The sequence below is a fragment of the Platichthys flesus genome, chromosome 1 (genome assembly GCF_949316205.1).
Source record: "Platichthys flesus chromosome 1, fPlaFle2.1, whole genome shotgun sequence".
NCBI lineage: Eukaryota > Metazoa > Chordata > Actinopteri > Pleuronectiformes > Pleuronectidae > Platichthys > Platichthys flesus.
This window is the reverse complement of record NC_084945.1, coordinates 25490027-25506868: the sequence shown is the minus strand read 5'-3', so window position 1 is coordinate 25506868 and position 16842 is coordinate 25490027. Positions and strand designations below refer to the sequence as shown.

Here is a 16842-nt window from a genome sequence, read left to right as displayed (position 1 = left end):
ACGCGGGAGACAGCACATGAAAAATGTATCCTGCTGCGAAAAGGACTGTGTTTTTTTCACTTTGAATTCTCCCTTTTCCTGCTCTGTTCACATATAAGCTCACATTTTTACTATAGGGGGCTTGCAGTTGTAGTACTGGACAATATCGGAAGCATCTGCTGGGAAGATATGTATTCTCCCATACAGCCCTCAGGAACATTTCAGTAGACTATCCAGAGATCAGTGCACGTCTGAAAGCAGCAAAAGTCTGTTTGCTCCTTGGAAGGTTCCGCTGCAAAGCTTTATGTGTGGTTTTCAAAATGTTTTGGCACAATATTAACTAAGACTGTTTCCTATGCTTCTTTAGGTTTCTAGCCTTTTCAAAGATGGCACCATTGGGAGCGACATCAACATTGTGGTAGTCAGCTTGTTGCTGCTGGAACAAGACCCAGTGAGTAGATTTTTTTGCACTGGACACTGGTGATTGTTTAATTCACTCAGTCCCTAATCCTCTTTATCTTTGTTTCCCTCCCTTCATTTCCAGCTGGGCCTGACCATAAATCACCATGCTGACCAGTCCCTCAACAGCTTCTGTCAGTGGCAGTCAGGTCTGGTGGGGAAAGGCGGTAAGCGGCATGATCATGCTGTTCTCCTCACCGGACTGGACATCTGTTCCTGGAAGAACGAGCCCTGTGACACCCTGGGTAAGACCGTGATCATCGTCGTATGACCTGCAACAGAGGTCCAAAGCTAGAAATCTCCTTGATCAGTTGTCACTCTGGGGGGAAAAGACCTCATTAAAAAGTATCCTGCCATGGTTGTCTGTCCAAACAGCGTGAGAAACAACAAATGTAAACACACACCTGGGTCTGGATGAATAAAAGATGTCACCATATTTGCACTGTAGTCCTGAGATTTTCCGACGGGACTGTACATAAGAACGTAAATGTCTGAGTCAGTTTCTCCAGACATGCTGGCCCGCTTTTATATCGTTACAAACAAGTCAGAGTGAGTCCATTTGAGAATACACCAGAAATAATACGAATATCTCAGGAGGAACAACAAGTGCCGTACACGAACAGGATGCCGATAGGATGTCCGCTTGGAAAACAACATTTGAGAGTTTTTGAGGGCTGACAATGATGTTGAATTGCTGTAAACAAAAACATTGGATTTCTTCCTCCTTCTTGCTCTATCCTGGTGCCACCCCTCACCTGAATGTTGCAGACATTGTCCTGTTGTTATGAATGCATCTGTCCTGCTTTGTTCTCCATATGTGAAAGGCAAACTCCAGAAAATGTCCGGACCCTAAGTTGATGTCTGAAAACAGCTGAAGTGATAGAGTTTAAACAAGACCCGTGGTCCAACATGTCTGAAGTGACCGGTGTACTCGTGCATTTACTTGTTCATCCTTTACATTAATGTCAAAGTAGTGCTTTCACAAGACTAAATGTTAGTGATCTTTGCAGAACACAATTTCAATAGCTGGTGTGGGTAAAGAAAAGATTGAACATTACTTTTAAGGACAGAGATTTATCATCTCTACTGTAAGGCTGTTAGAAATAGGCCACTGACAAAGACACCATAAAATTGTTGTGAAACAGAGGTCAGGAGGAATTGGCTTTGAGAGTAACAACAGTAATGTTGTGCCAGTGTTGTTTAAATTGAACATCTGGTTCTTTAAGTCAGAGGCACATTCATCAACCACATATTGAAGTTCCAACTGTACATGTTCTCAGTTTTGGTTCCATCAGGAGAAACCTGCTGCCAGAAAATAGTTTAAAAACACACAGAGGCCACAATTGAATATTTTCATCAGCTGGTCGGCTACAGTAACATCACGTCTGTTTCTCCTGGCGTTATCAGGTCCATCATCAGTCGTCTTAACCTGATCATCTATCAAAGTCTTTTAATCAGTCTTAAAAGAAATAAGGGTAATAGACCAGACCCGTGAGGTAGCACGTTGCAGCTGGTGTGAAATTCCACTCCATGCATGTGAGGACGTGAGTGCGTTTGTGACAGACATCTGTCGCCTGCCAAGTATTCCGGTTTCAGCAGAAAGAATTTGCTCAGTGACAGCAAAGAAAAGGAGACAAAAGGATTTTCAGTTACAGATTTTCAGGTCTGGTTTTGTTAACCTTTCCATTTCATGCAGTCAGTGCGTCGTTAATACAATACATATAACCAAGTATCCCAAGTACTCCTCATAGCTTTATCTCTCTCCTTTCTTCCTTTGTCTATGCAGGGTTCGCCCCCATCAGCGGCATGTGCAGTAAGTACAGGAGTTGTACCATCAATGAGGACACAGGGCTGGGCTTGGCTTTCACCATCGCTCACGAGTCTGGACACAAGTATGTTTATTGAGTCAATCTTAATTAATCCATAAATGTTGGACACAAAATCACTCTCTGATGCCATGGTTGAGAAGCTGCTTTCACTCAGCTGATGAAAACACTGAGAGAAATCCTACCAGTCACTTGAAACAGATGAAACTGTGTCAGATGTCTGTGAGGTTTTCGAGCCGTGCGCTGTACCAGCCTCTGCTCTTGCTCTGGTTGTAATGAACCTACATTAAATGAAATGAGCATGGTCTGATTTAAAGAAACAAATACTCTCTGAAATGGGAGCATTACGTTAGAGCACTACTTCATCCACTCTATGACACTCAGTGAGAGAATTATGGAAACTGCCCGAGGCACCACTGCTCTGTGTTTATGTTTTTACGTTTCAAATGAGATAGAAGTCAGTTTGATTTTGATATTTGCCGATTTCATGTCGCAGTAAAAGTCTTTTGTTTTCCTGGCACGCTTGCCACACAAGCTTGGCACATGTTTTTTCTTTTTTATAACTCGGCTAGGTGATGATATGTCTGAGAGTCAATAAGCTGCAGGATCCAAATGGAATTAGCCAAATTAATCCAGCGCAGACCCAGAAACATGTCGACTCAAGATCCAAAACTGACAAATCGACAGAGAAGTAATTGTTAACCTTGTGACAGTGAAGTGATGATGCAATACAACTCGCTATATTTTCATTTAATTACATAGTGTAAAAGAAAAAAATGTGGGTAAACAATGACATCAGCTTGATCATCACCATCAATCAAAAGATTCAATCAATAAAAACTGTCACTTTTACTGGAGACCTCACACTGTGTTTATATGTTTTGCTTTGTGTGAGTCACCTGCTTCACCTGCTTCTTTCGCCAGTTTTGGGATGATCCACGATGGCGAGGGCAACCCTTGTCGCAAGACAGAAGGCAACATCATGTCTCCCACTCTGGCTGGAAACAACGGGGTCTTCTCCTGGTCCACCTGCAGCCGACAGTACCTCAGCCGCTTCCTTGGGTATAGGCCTAACACGCACAGGGTCGAATTTGCAACTGTCGTTTGTCTTCGCTTTCTGTCTGACTGACGCGGGTGGTGTGCTGTGTTCACCAGAACAGCCCAGGCATCCTGTCTGGTGGACGAGCCCAAACAGATTGGTCAGTACAAGTACCCCGAACAGCTTCCTGGGCAGCTGTACGACGCAGACACACAGTGCAAGTGGCAGTTTGGCTCCAAGGCCAAATTGTGCAGCCTGGATTTCGTCAAGGTGAGATACGTCTTCACTTCATTTAAAGCTGTTATGATCATTTATTTTAGCAGTCATACTCAGAATCAGCAATAATCAAATTAAGACATAACGAGGATCTAAGTCACATTATGTAGACAAACACACCTCTTTATCACATTATAACATAACCTTCAACCTAAAGGAGTTTCCACAACATTTTACCCCTAGTGTGATGTAATTATTTTATATTCTACACTGAAGAGAGAAGAGCAAACGAAAGATCAGGCTTTCAATAGATCCTTATATTATCCCTGGCTGGTGCATTTGCTCAACTATAGTAGTTGAGCAGATCTGGTTTTACATGGACGCCAACATATGTTAATAGGTTCTTATTCACGTGTCACACAGTGCACCAGATGAGGCTCCAGTAATGAGGCTGAGCACTTGGATGGTATAGGGGCTGGTATTGTGTGCTTTAAGGCTTTACCCATGCAGTACTAAACTGGCTCTTTATTAATTAGCATGATCTTTGTACAACAACAACGTCAACCCCCCCTCACATTTGACCCCCCAATTACAATGTATTCAATCATTTGAATGGGAACCCCCCCATGTAGCCCCCACTGAATCCTTATGGTCTTGGTATAAGCCTTTATGTTCAGTGCATTCAGTGACGCTGATTCACATGTAAATGCTGTTTAAAATACCACAAGCTTTTTTTCTAGCAGGGCTATAATTGCTGGGAAATCAACTTTGCCAAATCGTATATATATGAGGGATTAGCCCCCATGACAGGCTACGTTTCACGAACAGAAGATCAAGCACTACATCTGCATTTCTCTCATTTCTCTTTTCCGACCCGCGTGCTAGTCAGTGGGTGGTAAATTAATCTACACACTGATTAATAGTGGATTTGGGGCTGCCTTTCACACAAGCTTCGTTTTTTTTCTCCCTGATGGGCTCATGTAGAAAGATTTGTATTTTATGGTGGTGTGGCTGTCAACCACCTGCTTGGTGTCAGAGAAGTGAAGACAAAGACTCAACACACATACACACACACACACACACACACCAGGGCCGTCTCTCCTGCTCTTACCCTCCCTCCGTCCTGGTTTCTCTCCCGTTGCCGGTTGCAGTCGGGCGCGCTGCCAGACTCTGCCGCCTGTCTCTCGACCTCGGCTCTCCCTCTGTGCTCACTCGCTCGCTCTGTCTCCGTATTGTTGGGTCAGATGACACATGCAATTATAGCTTGTTTCATTAAAGAAGTACAGTGATTAGATTGGACATCGAGGCTTTGTGCAGAAGCTTATTCCTGGTTATCGCAGCAGTGGGGGTTTATCAACCAGTGCAATGGTGGTCCTTCCAAGAAGCAGGTGCTGTCAGGTCAGGAGGGAGGACAGATGGGAGGAACACGGTGCCAAAAGGTGCCATACTTATGATCACAGAAAACCCAAGTTTTGATGATTGTCTTATCATGTATGTTTGTGCTTGTCTTGTTTGTCAGGATATCTGTAAGTCACTGTGGTGCCACCGCACAGGACACCGATGTGAGACCAAGTTCATGCCGGCTGCAGAAGGAACCAGCTGTGGTCCGGACATGGTGAGGAAAGACCAGCGTGTTCACAGTGGCCATTCACTCACTGCAATAATCAGCCACCATTATAATCATAGAGAGAGAGAGAGAGAGAGAGAGAGAAAGAGAGAGAGAGAGAGAGACAGAGCATGTGTAGTCAGGAGGGAAAGAAAACTATCATTATGTGTTGGTCAGAGTTCATATTGTGGTGGTGACATAGGCAACTCAACATTGGGCACTAGGAATCGTAAAAATATGTTTGATTCATTCGAAGGTGAGAAGAATCCAATGATTACACTTTGATTATAATTACGGTACAGGGCTGCCAGCTTATCTCAGCTGAGTAAAGTTCCGTACTGTAGTCTCTGCTGTCATCGCTTCCAGCCAAGAAGTCGTCTTAGCATCGTTAAACATCATAAAACCACAACTTGATATCTATATACTTTAGTTTTTGTACGACTTGTAAATTGCATCTTATATGTAACTCCAGCTTGTGTGCTAAACTGAGCTAACTAGCATCTATTGCAAGCATCACATTTACTGCACTGGAAAGAAAGTCATATTGATCATTTCATCTAAGTTACTGTAACAAAGAAAGTGAGGGCTTTTTTTAAAAGCCAGTCCTTTAAACAAATCATCAGTCAGGCTTATGAAGGGCATACTTTACCCAGATGGTCCATCAACATCTATCACAGTTTACAGACCCAGCCTGTCTAAACTGCTGCCATGTTTACAACTTGTCTGAACATCTGACTGCTCATTTCCTGTCACTTCTCTCTTTGTTGTAGTGACGTCATGAAGTTTATTGTCACTAAGCAGTTTCAATAACTGATAGGGACTATGAACATGCAATCATTCTTCAGGTTAAGAAAGGAGCAAGGGCAAATCTTTGAAACCTGAAAAGGCAGAGACAGCTCATACTGAATCCTTTTAAATGGAAACTTACTGGATGAAAAGAAAAATAGCTAATATCAATAATCTATAAAGAATCAGTCATGCTTGTACAGTCTGCACTTGCAGAAGCATTTATGCACTGTAAGTTCTCTCAGCTGGACACGTATCAACTCCACTCCTTCACATATTGATATTTGATATTTAGAAAGAGGGAGAGGTGCCATTGTGGTTGTGCAGAGTTTGGCTTGGCTCGGTACGGGTGTGGTTCACAGTTTGTGTGTGTTTGTGTGCGCGCGTGTTTGTGAGTTTTGGCTGTAGAGTTTTGATGTCCAGGTGTGGTGTTGGGCATTTATCCAAACCAGGAAACTCAGGGAGACACCTGGGCCAATGCTCAAGTCCTGATAAGAAAGCTATCTATGTGGGTCTTGTTCTCATATTTCATTATCTTGTCTCTCCTTTCTGCAGTGGTGTCGGCGGGGGCAGTGTGTTAAATACGGGGAGCATGGCCCCCGGGCGGTCCACGGCCAGTGGTCTACCTGGTCCCAGTGGTCCGACTGCTCCAGAACCTGTGGAGGAGGGGTCATGTCCAGGGAGCGCTCCTGCACCAGCCCAAGGTATATACATTTGCACATACTCGCATAGTCTTCTTATCGGATGCATCACCTCCCTTTTAATCCCTTTGGATGGATATACGAGCCACGCAGATGACAAAGTGATTCATGAGGTCATGTGACTGCTTCCACTATGTAAATCTGAGTTGCTGGTCGGGCCAGAAAGTAATTCTTGAAGGCCATATGTCCCAAAGTCCTCCCCTTCTGAACACCTGAAAGTGCTGCCTGCCAGGTTGCTGTCAGCATAGACATGCACACACAAACTGTGTGCGCACACACACACATGCAGCTCTCATCAGTCAGGCTGGCAGTCCAGACAGTCCAGACAGTCCAGACAGACAGACAGACAGACAGACAGACAGACAGACAGACAGACAGACAGACAGACAGACAGACAGACAGACAGACAGACAGACAGACAGACAGACAGACAGACAGACAGACAGACAGACAGACAGACAGACAGACAGACAGACAGACAGACAGACAGACAGACAGACAGACAGACAGACTATATCTGCCTATGCTCCAGATGAGAAAAACCTCCTAATAGCTTGCTCTTTTCTCTGAAAGCTGCCGGTACAGCCAGCGAACGTCCCCTATTGCTGCTCATTCACATGCAGCTCTTTGTTAGCAGGGGGCTCTGTGCTCGTCATCACGCAGACGTGAAATATTCACTGTCTTAAAGTTGTCTTTCATGACAGACATAGAGCCACTTGTTGGTATTCCCCAAACCACTCGGGAGGTGTATAAAATGTCTCTATGACTTTTACTGTCGTACAATACAGGACAGATTTATTGTTGTTCTGTTGCTATGGTGAGATCAAATCATCGATAGTCGTAGCCTGCAGTTTGCTGGCCAGCCCCTACAACACTCATCCCTTTAAATCCAATACAGCGAGCTCTCTGCCATTTTGATATCTAGAGATATGATTTATCTGCTGTTGTCCATTCATTCATTCAGTCATTTCCCATCCTTTACTGTTTAGTTTAGTTTAGTTGTATGCAATGTTTGTTTTTTTGAGAGGGGCTTAAAATCTTTTAACACATAGACACATGATGGGGATGGTGGAGGCAATTAACTGTGTTTTCGTTATCTCCCCCAGTGGGAGCAATCAAGAGGAAATCTAGCTAACACAAGGCCTCAGCTTATACAGCCACTCTGATGTTTCTCCTTGTCGTGTTTGTAGCCTGCTGTTCAGTGAATCGTATTCATATCTACATCTAGAAATATCTCGCAGTAGAACATAAATCTCAAGATCCCTTCATCTTATCAGCTTCACATGTCACACACAAGGAAGTGTCGTGTCACATTTGGGCAGTTTTGTATAAAATAAACAAAAAAGAGGAAGAAGTAATTTATTGAATATCTTGTGAATCTCAAACAATTTAAGGAAACAGCATTGTCGAATAGGACTTATATTCCTGCATGAGCACACCCACCCACAGGCACAGGATAACAAGACACACAATTCACATTAAGTTTCCAGTATGATCATGGCTAATGGCTAACATCCAAGGAACCACCTTGATTTGTGGACAGATCTCTAACTTAATCACGAAGAATCTGCTGATTGGTTAGTGCAGTTAATGATTGCCATCATATAGGAATTAGTCACAGTGTGTTAGATCATGGGGGCATGTCACATCCAATCCTACATGCATGGCCACATGCTGTGTCTCTGTGTGTTAAAGTAAAGGTGAGAGGATTTTGTCATGTTGAAGATAGCAGGGATACAGTCGCTCTCTTCATTTCTGTTGTCCCCACACACCGACTTTCAGCCAAGTCTGTGCATTTGACTTGAATATCAAAATGACTTTTGTCGCACACAGTCGTTCACAAAACTCGTGCACCTTGACAGTATCATGCCGTTTATAAGACAGCCTCAAGAAATATTAGTATAAATTAAGTAACTTTTATTTCCACTGCACACAGTCCATGAACAAATAGTTTTCATTTCTTATTCTTAATCACAGTTATCTGCTTTCTATGATAAATCTTTCTAATTAACCTAAATTGAACTTACAGTAACCTCAAATTCTTACAAACCACACATCGTCACATTTTAATTTAAAACCCTAACCCTAACCCCAGCTTCTTCAGTTCTGACAACTTCAAACATTTTACACAAAATACTCAAACTACTTTCAGTGTTTACACATCAGCACAGATTTCAGATCTCGATCTTTAATTAAATCTTTAACTTGTTTCAGCCCTTTAACCTCAAATATGAATCCATTCACTTTCATTCAGGGCTTGAATTTCATTAAATTACCTCCAACAAGAAGGTGATGTTCTTGTCTGCATTTATGTGTTTGTTTAGCGGGATAACTCAAAAACTAGTTGACCGATTTACGTGACATTTTGGGAGGGTTGGGTCATGGAAGAACATATTCAATTTGTGTTGATCTCTATCAAGGATTTTATTTCCAACTTTGTGTATTTTGCAAAATTTTCCAGTATTTTCACTGATTTCTCAGAGAATAAATCACATTCATCTTGATGAGAAGAATAGGACATGTTAAGGCAGGTCTAGTGAATTTAAATGTGGTTTCATAAAGGGACTGTTGGGCCCTGGTACAGGTATGAACTCTACTATTCAAGTGATACCTCAGGTCAAATCAGTACTTACATTTATGCTGACTTGTTTCAACTGTATTCCAACTGTGACTTCAGCTATGATTTCACCAGTTTCAGTGTTTCAGTGACTTCAAACTTATGGCTGCAAGTTAATAAAATCTTTCTCAGAAAACCTGAATTTATTTTTAGATTGAAATGATATCCGCTTCATTTAGGAGTCCATTCCTATTTTCACAAACTGCTCCGTCTTCTTTACTCCACCAGCTTCATCACTGCTTGCTTAGTCACTCGGCAGATACTGATGTGGCTGCTCTGTCCGTCACAGCCGACTTGTCTCTTAATCCGTGTTGACGGATCAAAGGCGTTTTCAGAGGCAGACCGGCCCTCATATGATACACATTATACACCATGACTGGCAGACCAAAAAGGGCCACGGAGCCCTCTAAACCAGGTTAGCTGTCAGGTTCATTTATCATTCCTGTGGCACTCAAGAGCATTTTGTAGCAGCTACCGCTAAACACCTGAGTTTGGGGTTCAGTGGGGCAGAGGGGGGATGCCAATATGTTGAGGGTGGAATATTAAATCCAATAATGCCATGTCATGATATCATGATCAAATGCATACAATGGGCCAACTAGTTGTCAGATCCCCCAAGAACTTTAATGTGAAAAATTAGGCAGTTTTTTTTCTAAATAGGACATCATAACCCTGCCCCTGAAAGAACTCCCAAAACACACTCATTCTAACTGCACTGAGTCATTTTTGTGTCCCTGACTCATGACATCAAGAATATGTTTGCCCCCATTAAATCTCTGCAATTAAATTGGAACAGCCCTCTGCTCCTAATCTGTGCAGAGCAGGACGGATTACCCTCAATCTGACAGTTTGTCTCTAATATCATCTTCACCCTAACACTGAACTGTCTGGGAAGACTGGGGCATCCCTGGTATATCTCTGGAAAGATTCTTATCATTTGCCACGTTTGAAAACATTTAGATTCTTGTCAAACTTGCCCTATTTGTACTTAATGTATATGCATAAATTATATTTATATGTAGCCATATAAAGTCTGAGTTGAGATGACACACTCTTGTACATTTTTCCCCTCTGCCCTACCACTAAATATTTGCTAGGCAGGAGCAATCTTCAAGCTAGATCATTTGATTCTGCTCAAACTGTTTTATTGGGGAAGCATTTATCTTTTGCTCAGTCTTGTAAAGAAGTGCATGTGATCAGCCAATTAAAGCCCTCCAGTCAGGGAGTTGCTCCAAGACGGAAAATGAATCCTCTCCACTTCTCTCACTCCCTCCAACTCTCCTCCATTACCCTGTAGACCACCTGCCAGATCAAACACAGTCACCCTAATCCTCACCAACAAGCCTGGGAGATTAGGTTCACGATCTTGACCTGGTTTTGTAGGGAGCATATTTTGTCACACACTCGATTTAAAGAGAGCGGGGGGGGGGGGGGGGGGGGTGCGGCGAGGGAGCCGAGGTGCTCAGATAGACCCCTGTTTGGTGGAGTCTCCTGGTCGTCTTGTAAAGGTGTTTTACAGGGGTTAGGCCTGTAGAACAGTAGCAGAATATGAATCTATGTGTGAAGTTGTATGAGGGGCCGGCAGGTTACTCAAGGAGACAAGACTAGACACGATGACCTCTGACCTACAGGAGTTCAGTCTCAGCTTCTGTCGCCAGGCTGATTTAACAGGCTCACGGAACATTAAAGCTTCCTCAAGGGTCCTGTATTGGAGCTGGGTGTTGAGACTGAAAGAAGAATAACCGATACACAACACGAAAACCTGTCGTATCTGGTTTCTGTCTTGTTGTTGGAAGTCGATTTACAGCTGCACAGAGAATGTATGGTCTAGGGAGATGAGGCAAAAGGGTGCAGAGGGCCGAGAGTATTGTGAAACTCCGGGCCAGATGTACATAATCCATGAATTGAATTCAACTCCTTTCTAAAGTAAACTCCAGTTTCTATGCTCCTCTGATCAGAAGGCCTTGACTGACGGAGTATACAGGGTAGTCCCCCACTGGTCTGCCGTAAGCACATTACCATATGGACTACGTTTGTCTGCCGCTAAGTCTTAATAGGATCAGGGCTATGAAAACCTGGGCCAAATCTCCCCCTCACCAAGGGAAGCAAGAGCAGCGCAGAGCAGATTTACACACACACACACACACACACACACACACACACACACACACACACACACACACACACACACCTTCATTGGAGCTCCATCATTCTTGGCAGCTAAGTCACTCTGTGATTGAGTCCAGGTCCGAACGCAGGGGATGAACAGTTGGAGTCAAATGCAGGGAGGCAACAAAATGCATTTTTGCTTCTGATTGTTGCTCGCATTCGTTTCACACAGACATATTCAATAGTGTCACAGGACATTCAAAAGAACCAAGTGTCTGGATGATTTGTGGTCCTTGTGTTTACAATTAGGCCCTTTTTTTCTTTCAATTCCTCCATTACACTGTAAAACTTTGTGAGTTGTTTTTATTAGACATGTTTGATCAGCATGGTTCCACAGTGTGTGTGTGTGTGTGTGTCTGTGTCTTTGTCTTTGTCTGTGGCCGCCACTTTGCTAAATAGCTAAACAAAATTTTCTCTGTTGGTGGCTGGGATGGAAGGCATGAGTCTAGAAAGCATCTGAAATCTGACATGAGATCCTAATGTTTAATTCACCTGTAAACTTAGTGATAATTTCTTGGACACCACTGTCCAGTATGGTGAACCAACACAATTATTTTGGGGGTATTTTTTGGCAAAGTGTCTAATGAAGCTAAAAGGAAGATTGACATTTTTTAAATAGATGCTTTTTTAAAGAATCAAATGAGAGGATGGAAATCCATATCATGTCTGTCTGCTAATTATGAAGCAACAGCTGATTAGCTTATTTTAGATTACTTACTAGAAACAAAGAAACAAGCATTGTTCTGTCCAAAGGTAACAAAAGCTGTGAGGGTCTTGCAGGGAGCTGGAGCCTATCCTCGCTGATATTTGGCAAGAGGTGGGATATACCCACGACAGCTCCCCAACATATAGAGACAAACAACCACTCTCTCTTACATTTACACCTATGGTCAATTTAGAGTTTCCAATGGATCAAATCCCAATCTGTAATCCCAATCTTTTCTTTCTTCTCTTCTTCCCTGTCGTTTCTTCTGCTCAGGCCACAGAACAATGGTAAATTTTGCTCTGGCTCCAGTCGACTCAACCAGCTGTGTAACACTCGGCCATGCTCCCCCAACGCCGTGGACTTCAGGGCCCAACAGTGTGCCGAGTACAACAGCAAGCCCTTCAGGGGCTGGTACTACAAATGGAAGCCCTACACCAAAGTGGACGGTAAGATGATCGGTTGATCAGACCGAAAAAGAAGAAGAGAAAGAGTTTTTCTAGTCCTTTTGTGCATTTATATTAAATGTGTGATTTGCTACAAGGATGTAGTGAATTTATTCTTCTTTAAGAGCTGCAGTATATTTACAGCATATTATTTTGTGAATTAAATGATTTATATTAAATTACTTCTCGGGATTATGAAGACATCCCTTGATTTACTGTATTCCTGGCACAAAATGCAAAAGAAAATAAATCTCATTGTTTAAAATACAAAGCCCCACTACATAAACACAGAATTGCAGTTCCTTGGGGCAAGCGTCTTCATGTCTTAGTTCTCTAGAACTTTTATATTCTGCATCCTGCTCTACTGGGCTCGTCCAAATCTCCCTTATAAAGTTGTAATGCCAACCTCTATTTACTGCTGCAGTGATTAGGGCCAAAAAGCTCGAGGAAACTATCATTCTGTGTAATGTGCATAGGAGACATGTAGCCACCTGCACCCTCTGACACAGTGGGGATAGATTTAAAAAGGAAGCCTGCGGGCCAGCTTTGTTGAACAGAGCGAGGGAGAGAGGGAGTGAAATGAAGGAGAGCTGTGTGTTTGGCTGTCGTCCCAGGCCTGTTTAAGCTGTTGATGAATGGGAGGTGATGTAGAGAGGAACAGATTCTGAACTGCCTTCTGGGACCTTGGGCCAAGTCACCTTCACCGTCATTTATTTTAATCAAAGATGGCTGCAGAGACTTGTCTGTGATAACTGATCTGAACTACAGAATAAACCTGTTGCCCCACGTGAGTACCCATGGGTGCAGTCATAGTCAGTTCCTGTCTTTTCCAATTCAGCCTCAGCAGGAGCTGCATATACTCTCTGTAATAGGTTGCAGAACAGTAGCCACTAGAACTTCACAAGTAGCAGGCCATTGTAGAACTTGACTGAATTGTGACTTCTAATGATTCTAACTTCCTGTATGTACTGTTCTGTATATTTTGTGTGCAGATGAAGACATCTGTATGCTGTACTGCATCGCAGAGGACTTTGACTTCTTCTTTGCCATGTCCAGCAAGGTCAAAGATGGAACCACCTGCTCTGATTACAATGGAGATGTCTGCATTGATGGAGTCTGTGAGGTACATATACTGTGTGTGTACGTGTGTGTGTGCGTGTGTGTGTGTGTGTGTGTGTGTGTGTGTGTGTGTGTGTGTGTGTGTGTGTGTGTGTGTGTGTGTGATATAGCTTTGCTGAAAGAAAACGTGTTCCTTGACCTTTTTTTGAGTGACTGATATACAATCAATTTAGAGTCATTATTTTCAGCCCTTTACTTTCTCCAAACGCCATTGTCCAAAAGAAATTATTTTAAATTGATGAAATTGCTATTTCTGTCCATCAATCTACACTCAGCAGACCATAATGAAGATGTTGGCTTGAGGGCCTGTGACGATAATTACTATATCTATTTATCGTACAATATATTAACTTCAGGTCAGGACCTCGAAAAATTGCCCATTGTGTTTACCTGCGTGTTTGTTTTTATGAGAATGTCACAAACAGCGAGTTGTGCCTGCTTCTCTCCTCTGAGCATGGAAGCGAGGCGGAGTTTACACACACACACAGGCCCAGGGTCAAGCCCCGCCCCTACTCACTCACACAGAGCAAAACAGACAGTGAAGCAGAGATGAAGTGAAAACATTTTGGGTTTAAGCTGAATGACAAAGGAGAGCCCATTAAAGTGAACAAGGCAGTATGTCCTATTTGTTTAGGAACAGTGGCAACAATAAAGGGTTTCCAATACTTTCATTATTTCTGCTGCTGATTCAGGAATAGAGCTGTCGGGTTATCCTTCCACCCTACTTCCTCGCTAGCCTGCCTACACTTACACTAACTTCAATAAACACCAAAACAGAAGTTATTAGGACCTGAACAGGACTCAAGTTTACTTTCTGTTTGTTTGATTTGCTCGAGAGTTTATGGGGTACGCATTGAATCAGATTGAAAAAAGTCCAACATTTAGTGGCTCTCAGTTCAACTGCTGCTGATGTTCAGTCTGTGAAAGACAGCTTAAAGGGGACAGCAGAATGGATGAGACCCGAGACTGGGGCGACAATCCAACTTTCAGCACATTGGTGACCTGAAGCAAACAGCCAAGATAAAGCTGGAGTGGTTTTAGGACAAGTCTGTGTCTGTCCTTGAGTGTCCCAGCCAAAGCCCAGAGTTAAACCCCATAGAACATCTGTGTACAGGCGTGACAATGGCAGTTCACAGATGCTTCCAATCTAAGGGAGCTAGAGAGTATCTGCCAGGAAGAATGAGATAAACGGCTCAAATCCAGGTGTGCAAAGCTTGAGGAAAAGCTGTAATTAATGCACAATGTGCTTCTACAAAGTACTGAATCCAGTGTCATTTTTTGTTGTTGAGTCAACTATGATTTTGACACTCGCATCTGTTATATCTCTAAACCTCATTTACAAAGATAAACAAAGGCAAGTGTTAAGATGCAAGACCAAATCCCTTGTTCCTCTTTGACCTACTGTATTTATTTTACAGCAGTGCAAAATATGATTACAGTGGACATTTGGGGTATGTAATCCCTATTAACTACCATCTGGAAAAAGTAAATAATTGGGTTAAAGTGGGCATTTGTTGAAAACCTGTCAAGTTGTCAAAAGCAGTCATGTTGTTGGTCATACACTCTGTCCTTTAAGGAGTCATTCTTGCCAAGATGTCATCTAATTGCTTGTAGAATGCACAAGGGCCCAAGGAACAAGACATTTTGTGAACAGAGCCGTGAATTCACCTCAGCATTTTAACTGCTGCAGTGGATCGCATGTGACACACCAGATGTCAACAGAGATGGAACACATTAGTTAATTCCACTGACTACTGGCTACTTTTAGAAAAAATCAGTTCTTACCTGTTTATTGGAGCACTGCTGGCATTGATGGTATGTGTCTGTTTTGCATGTGTTCTTATGTGTGTAGGCAGTGGGCTGTGACCAGACTCTGGGCTCCAAGGCATCTCTGGACGCCTGCGGAGTCTGTAAGGGAGACAACTCCACGTGCAAGTTCTTCAAGGGACAATACACCCTACAACACAGGGCTAACGGTAATCTTGGTCTTTATCTGTACTGAGTCTGTACATTTCTTCAAGCCGAAGGGAGATTTTAAGCAGACAAACAGAATCAGAAACCTCGTATGGTCTGATTCACTTTATGCATTTGGGGTAACACACATATACAAGGGGTAAAGCAAGGACAGCGTGTGTGTGTGTGTGTGATGAGCTGTTCCATAAGGTTTGAAGAAATTTCAAGGACAACAGTGATGAACAAATATCTAAGCAGGATTCAGCCTTGACTTTCCTCCCTTCTTTTTCCCCATCAGAGTATTACTCTATGGTAACAGTTCCAGCTGGGGCACGAAGCATTCACGTTCAGGAAATGGAGGTCTCCACCAGCTACTTGGCCGTGCGCTCCCTCAAAAGGAAGTACTACCTGACCGGGGACTGGACCGTAGACTGGCCAGGAAAGTTCCACTTGGGCGGAACTGTGTTCGACTACCAGCGCTCTTTTAACAAGCCGGAGAGCCTGTATGCTGCTGGACCTACTAATGAGACGCTAGTGTTTGAAGTAAGCCGCCGCTCTCTGGTGACGTCCGTTTGTGGCAATTGACAATGACAGGGTCCCTTTTTTTTAAATGTCTGAACATGACGAGGCTTAGATGAAAAAAGAGGCTTGGGTGGTAGGGCGAACAGGGGTGTTTGTAGCTGTCTGCAATGCTTCTGTGGGGGATTAATTGTGTTGGGTGCTTGGTTACGTCAGGCATGATGTGTGGATGAGTGGGTGGTGTGGGAGGGCATTAGAAACAAACTTAAAGGTTTCAAAGGTTCAATCAGCCTGTCCTGTCATCTTTGAGAGGGACCAGGTGAAAAGATTCACATCATATCACAGTCTTAACCGTTTACATTGTTAGTTCACACAGGGGACACAGTCAGTAGTTTTCAGGGTGTAATATTTCAGAAGAGAGTGAAATCGGTGGATTATCGAGAATTAACTGTGTCTATATTTCTAAATCCACAGTAAATATATATTTTTATAAGTTAGCATTTATTTGCCCAACCTACTCTACAGACATTAGTTGGAGCTTGCTGTAAACCTTTGTATTCCCAGTCTGTGTTCACACCATAAATCACTTTTTTTAGGGCACAATTCTCTTTTCGTAGAAAGTAGTTAATCCTTGACCACAACAAAATCTGTAGAGTATTTGATTCTAACGTGATGGACGCAAAACTGAGAAAAAGCAAAAGGAG

General features: G+C 42.9%; 1 protein-coding gene across 1 annotated transcript in view; it reads left to right on the top strand.

Moving 5' to 3' along the window:
• The window catches only part of adamts18 (ADAM metallopeptidase with thrombospondin type 1 motif, 18), a 57057-nt gene that overhangs the window by 17218 nt on the left and 22997 nt on the right, over positions 1-16842 (top strand). Inside the window, exons 6-16 of the mRNA XM_062393005.1 lie at positions 347-430; positions 524-683; positions 2225-2330; positions 3189-3326; positions 3420-3573; positions 5039-5134; positions 6467-6615; positions 12378-12550; positions 13540-13670; positions 15519-15642; positions 15918-16162. Of these exons, the coding sequence (XP_062248989.1) occupies positions 347-430; positions 524-683; positions 2225-2330; positions 3189-3326; positions 3420-3573; positions 5039-5134; positions 6467-6615; positions 12378-12550; positions 13540-13670; positions 15519-15642; positions 15918-16162 (1560 nt within the window). The remainder of the gene's footprint in view (positions 1-346; positions 431-523; positions 684-2224; positions 2331-3188; positions 3327-3419; positions 3574-5038; positions 5135-6466; positions 6616-12377; positions 12551-13539; positions 13671-15518; positions 15643-15917; positions 16163-16842) is intronic.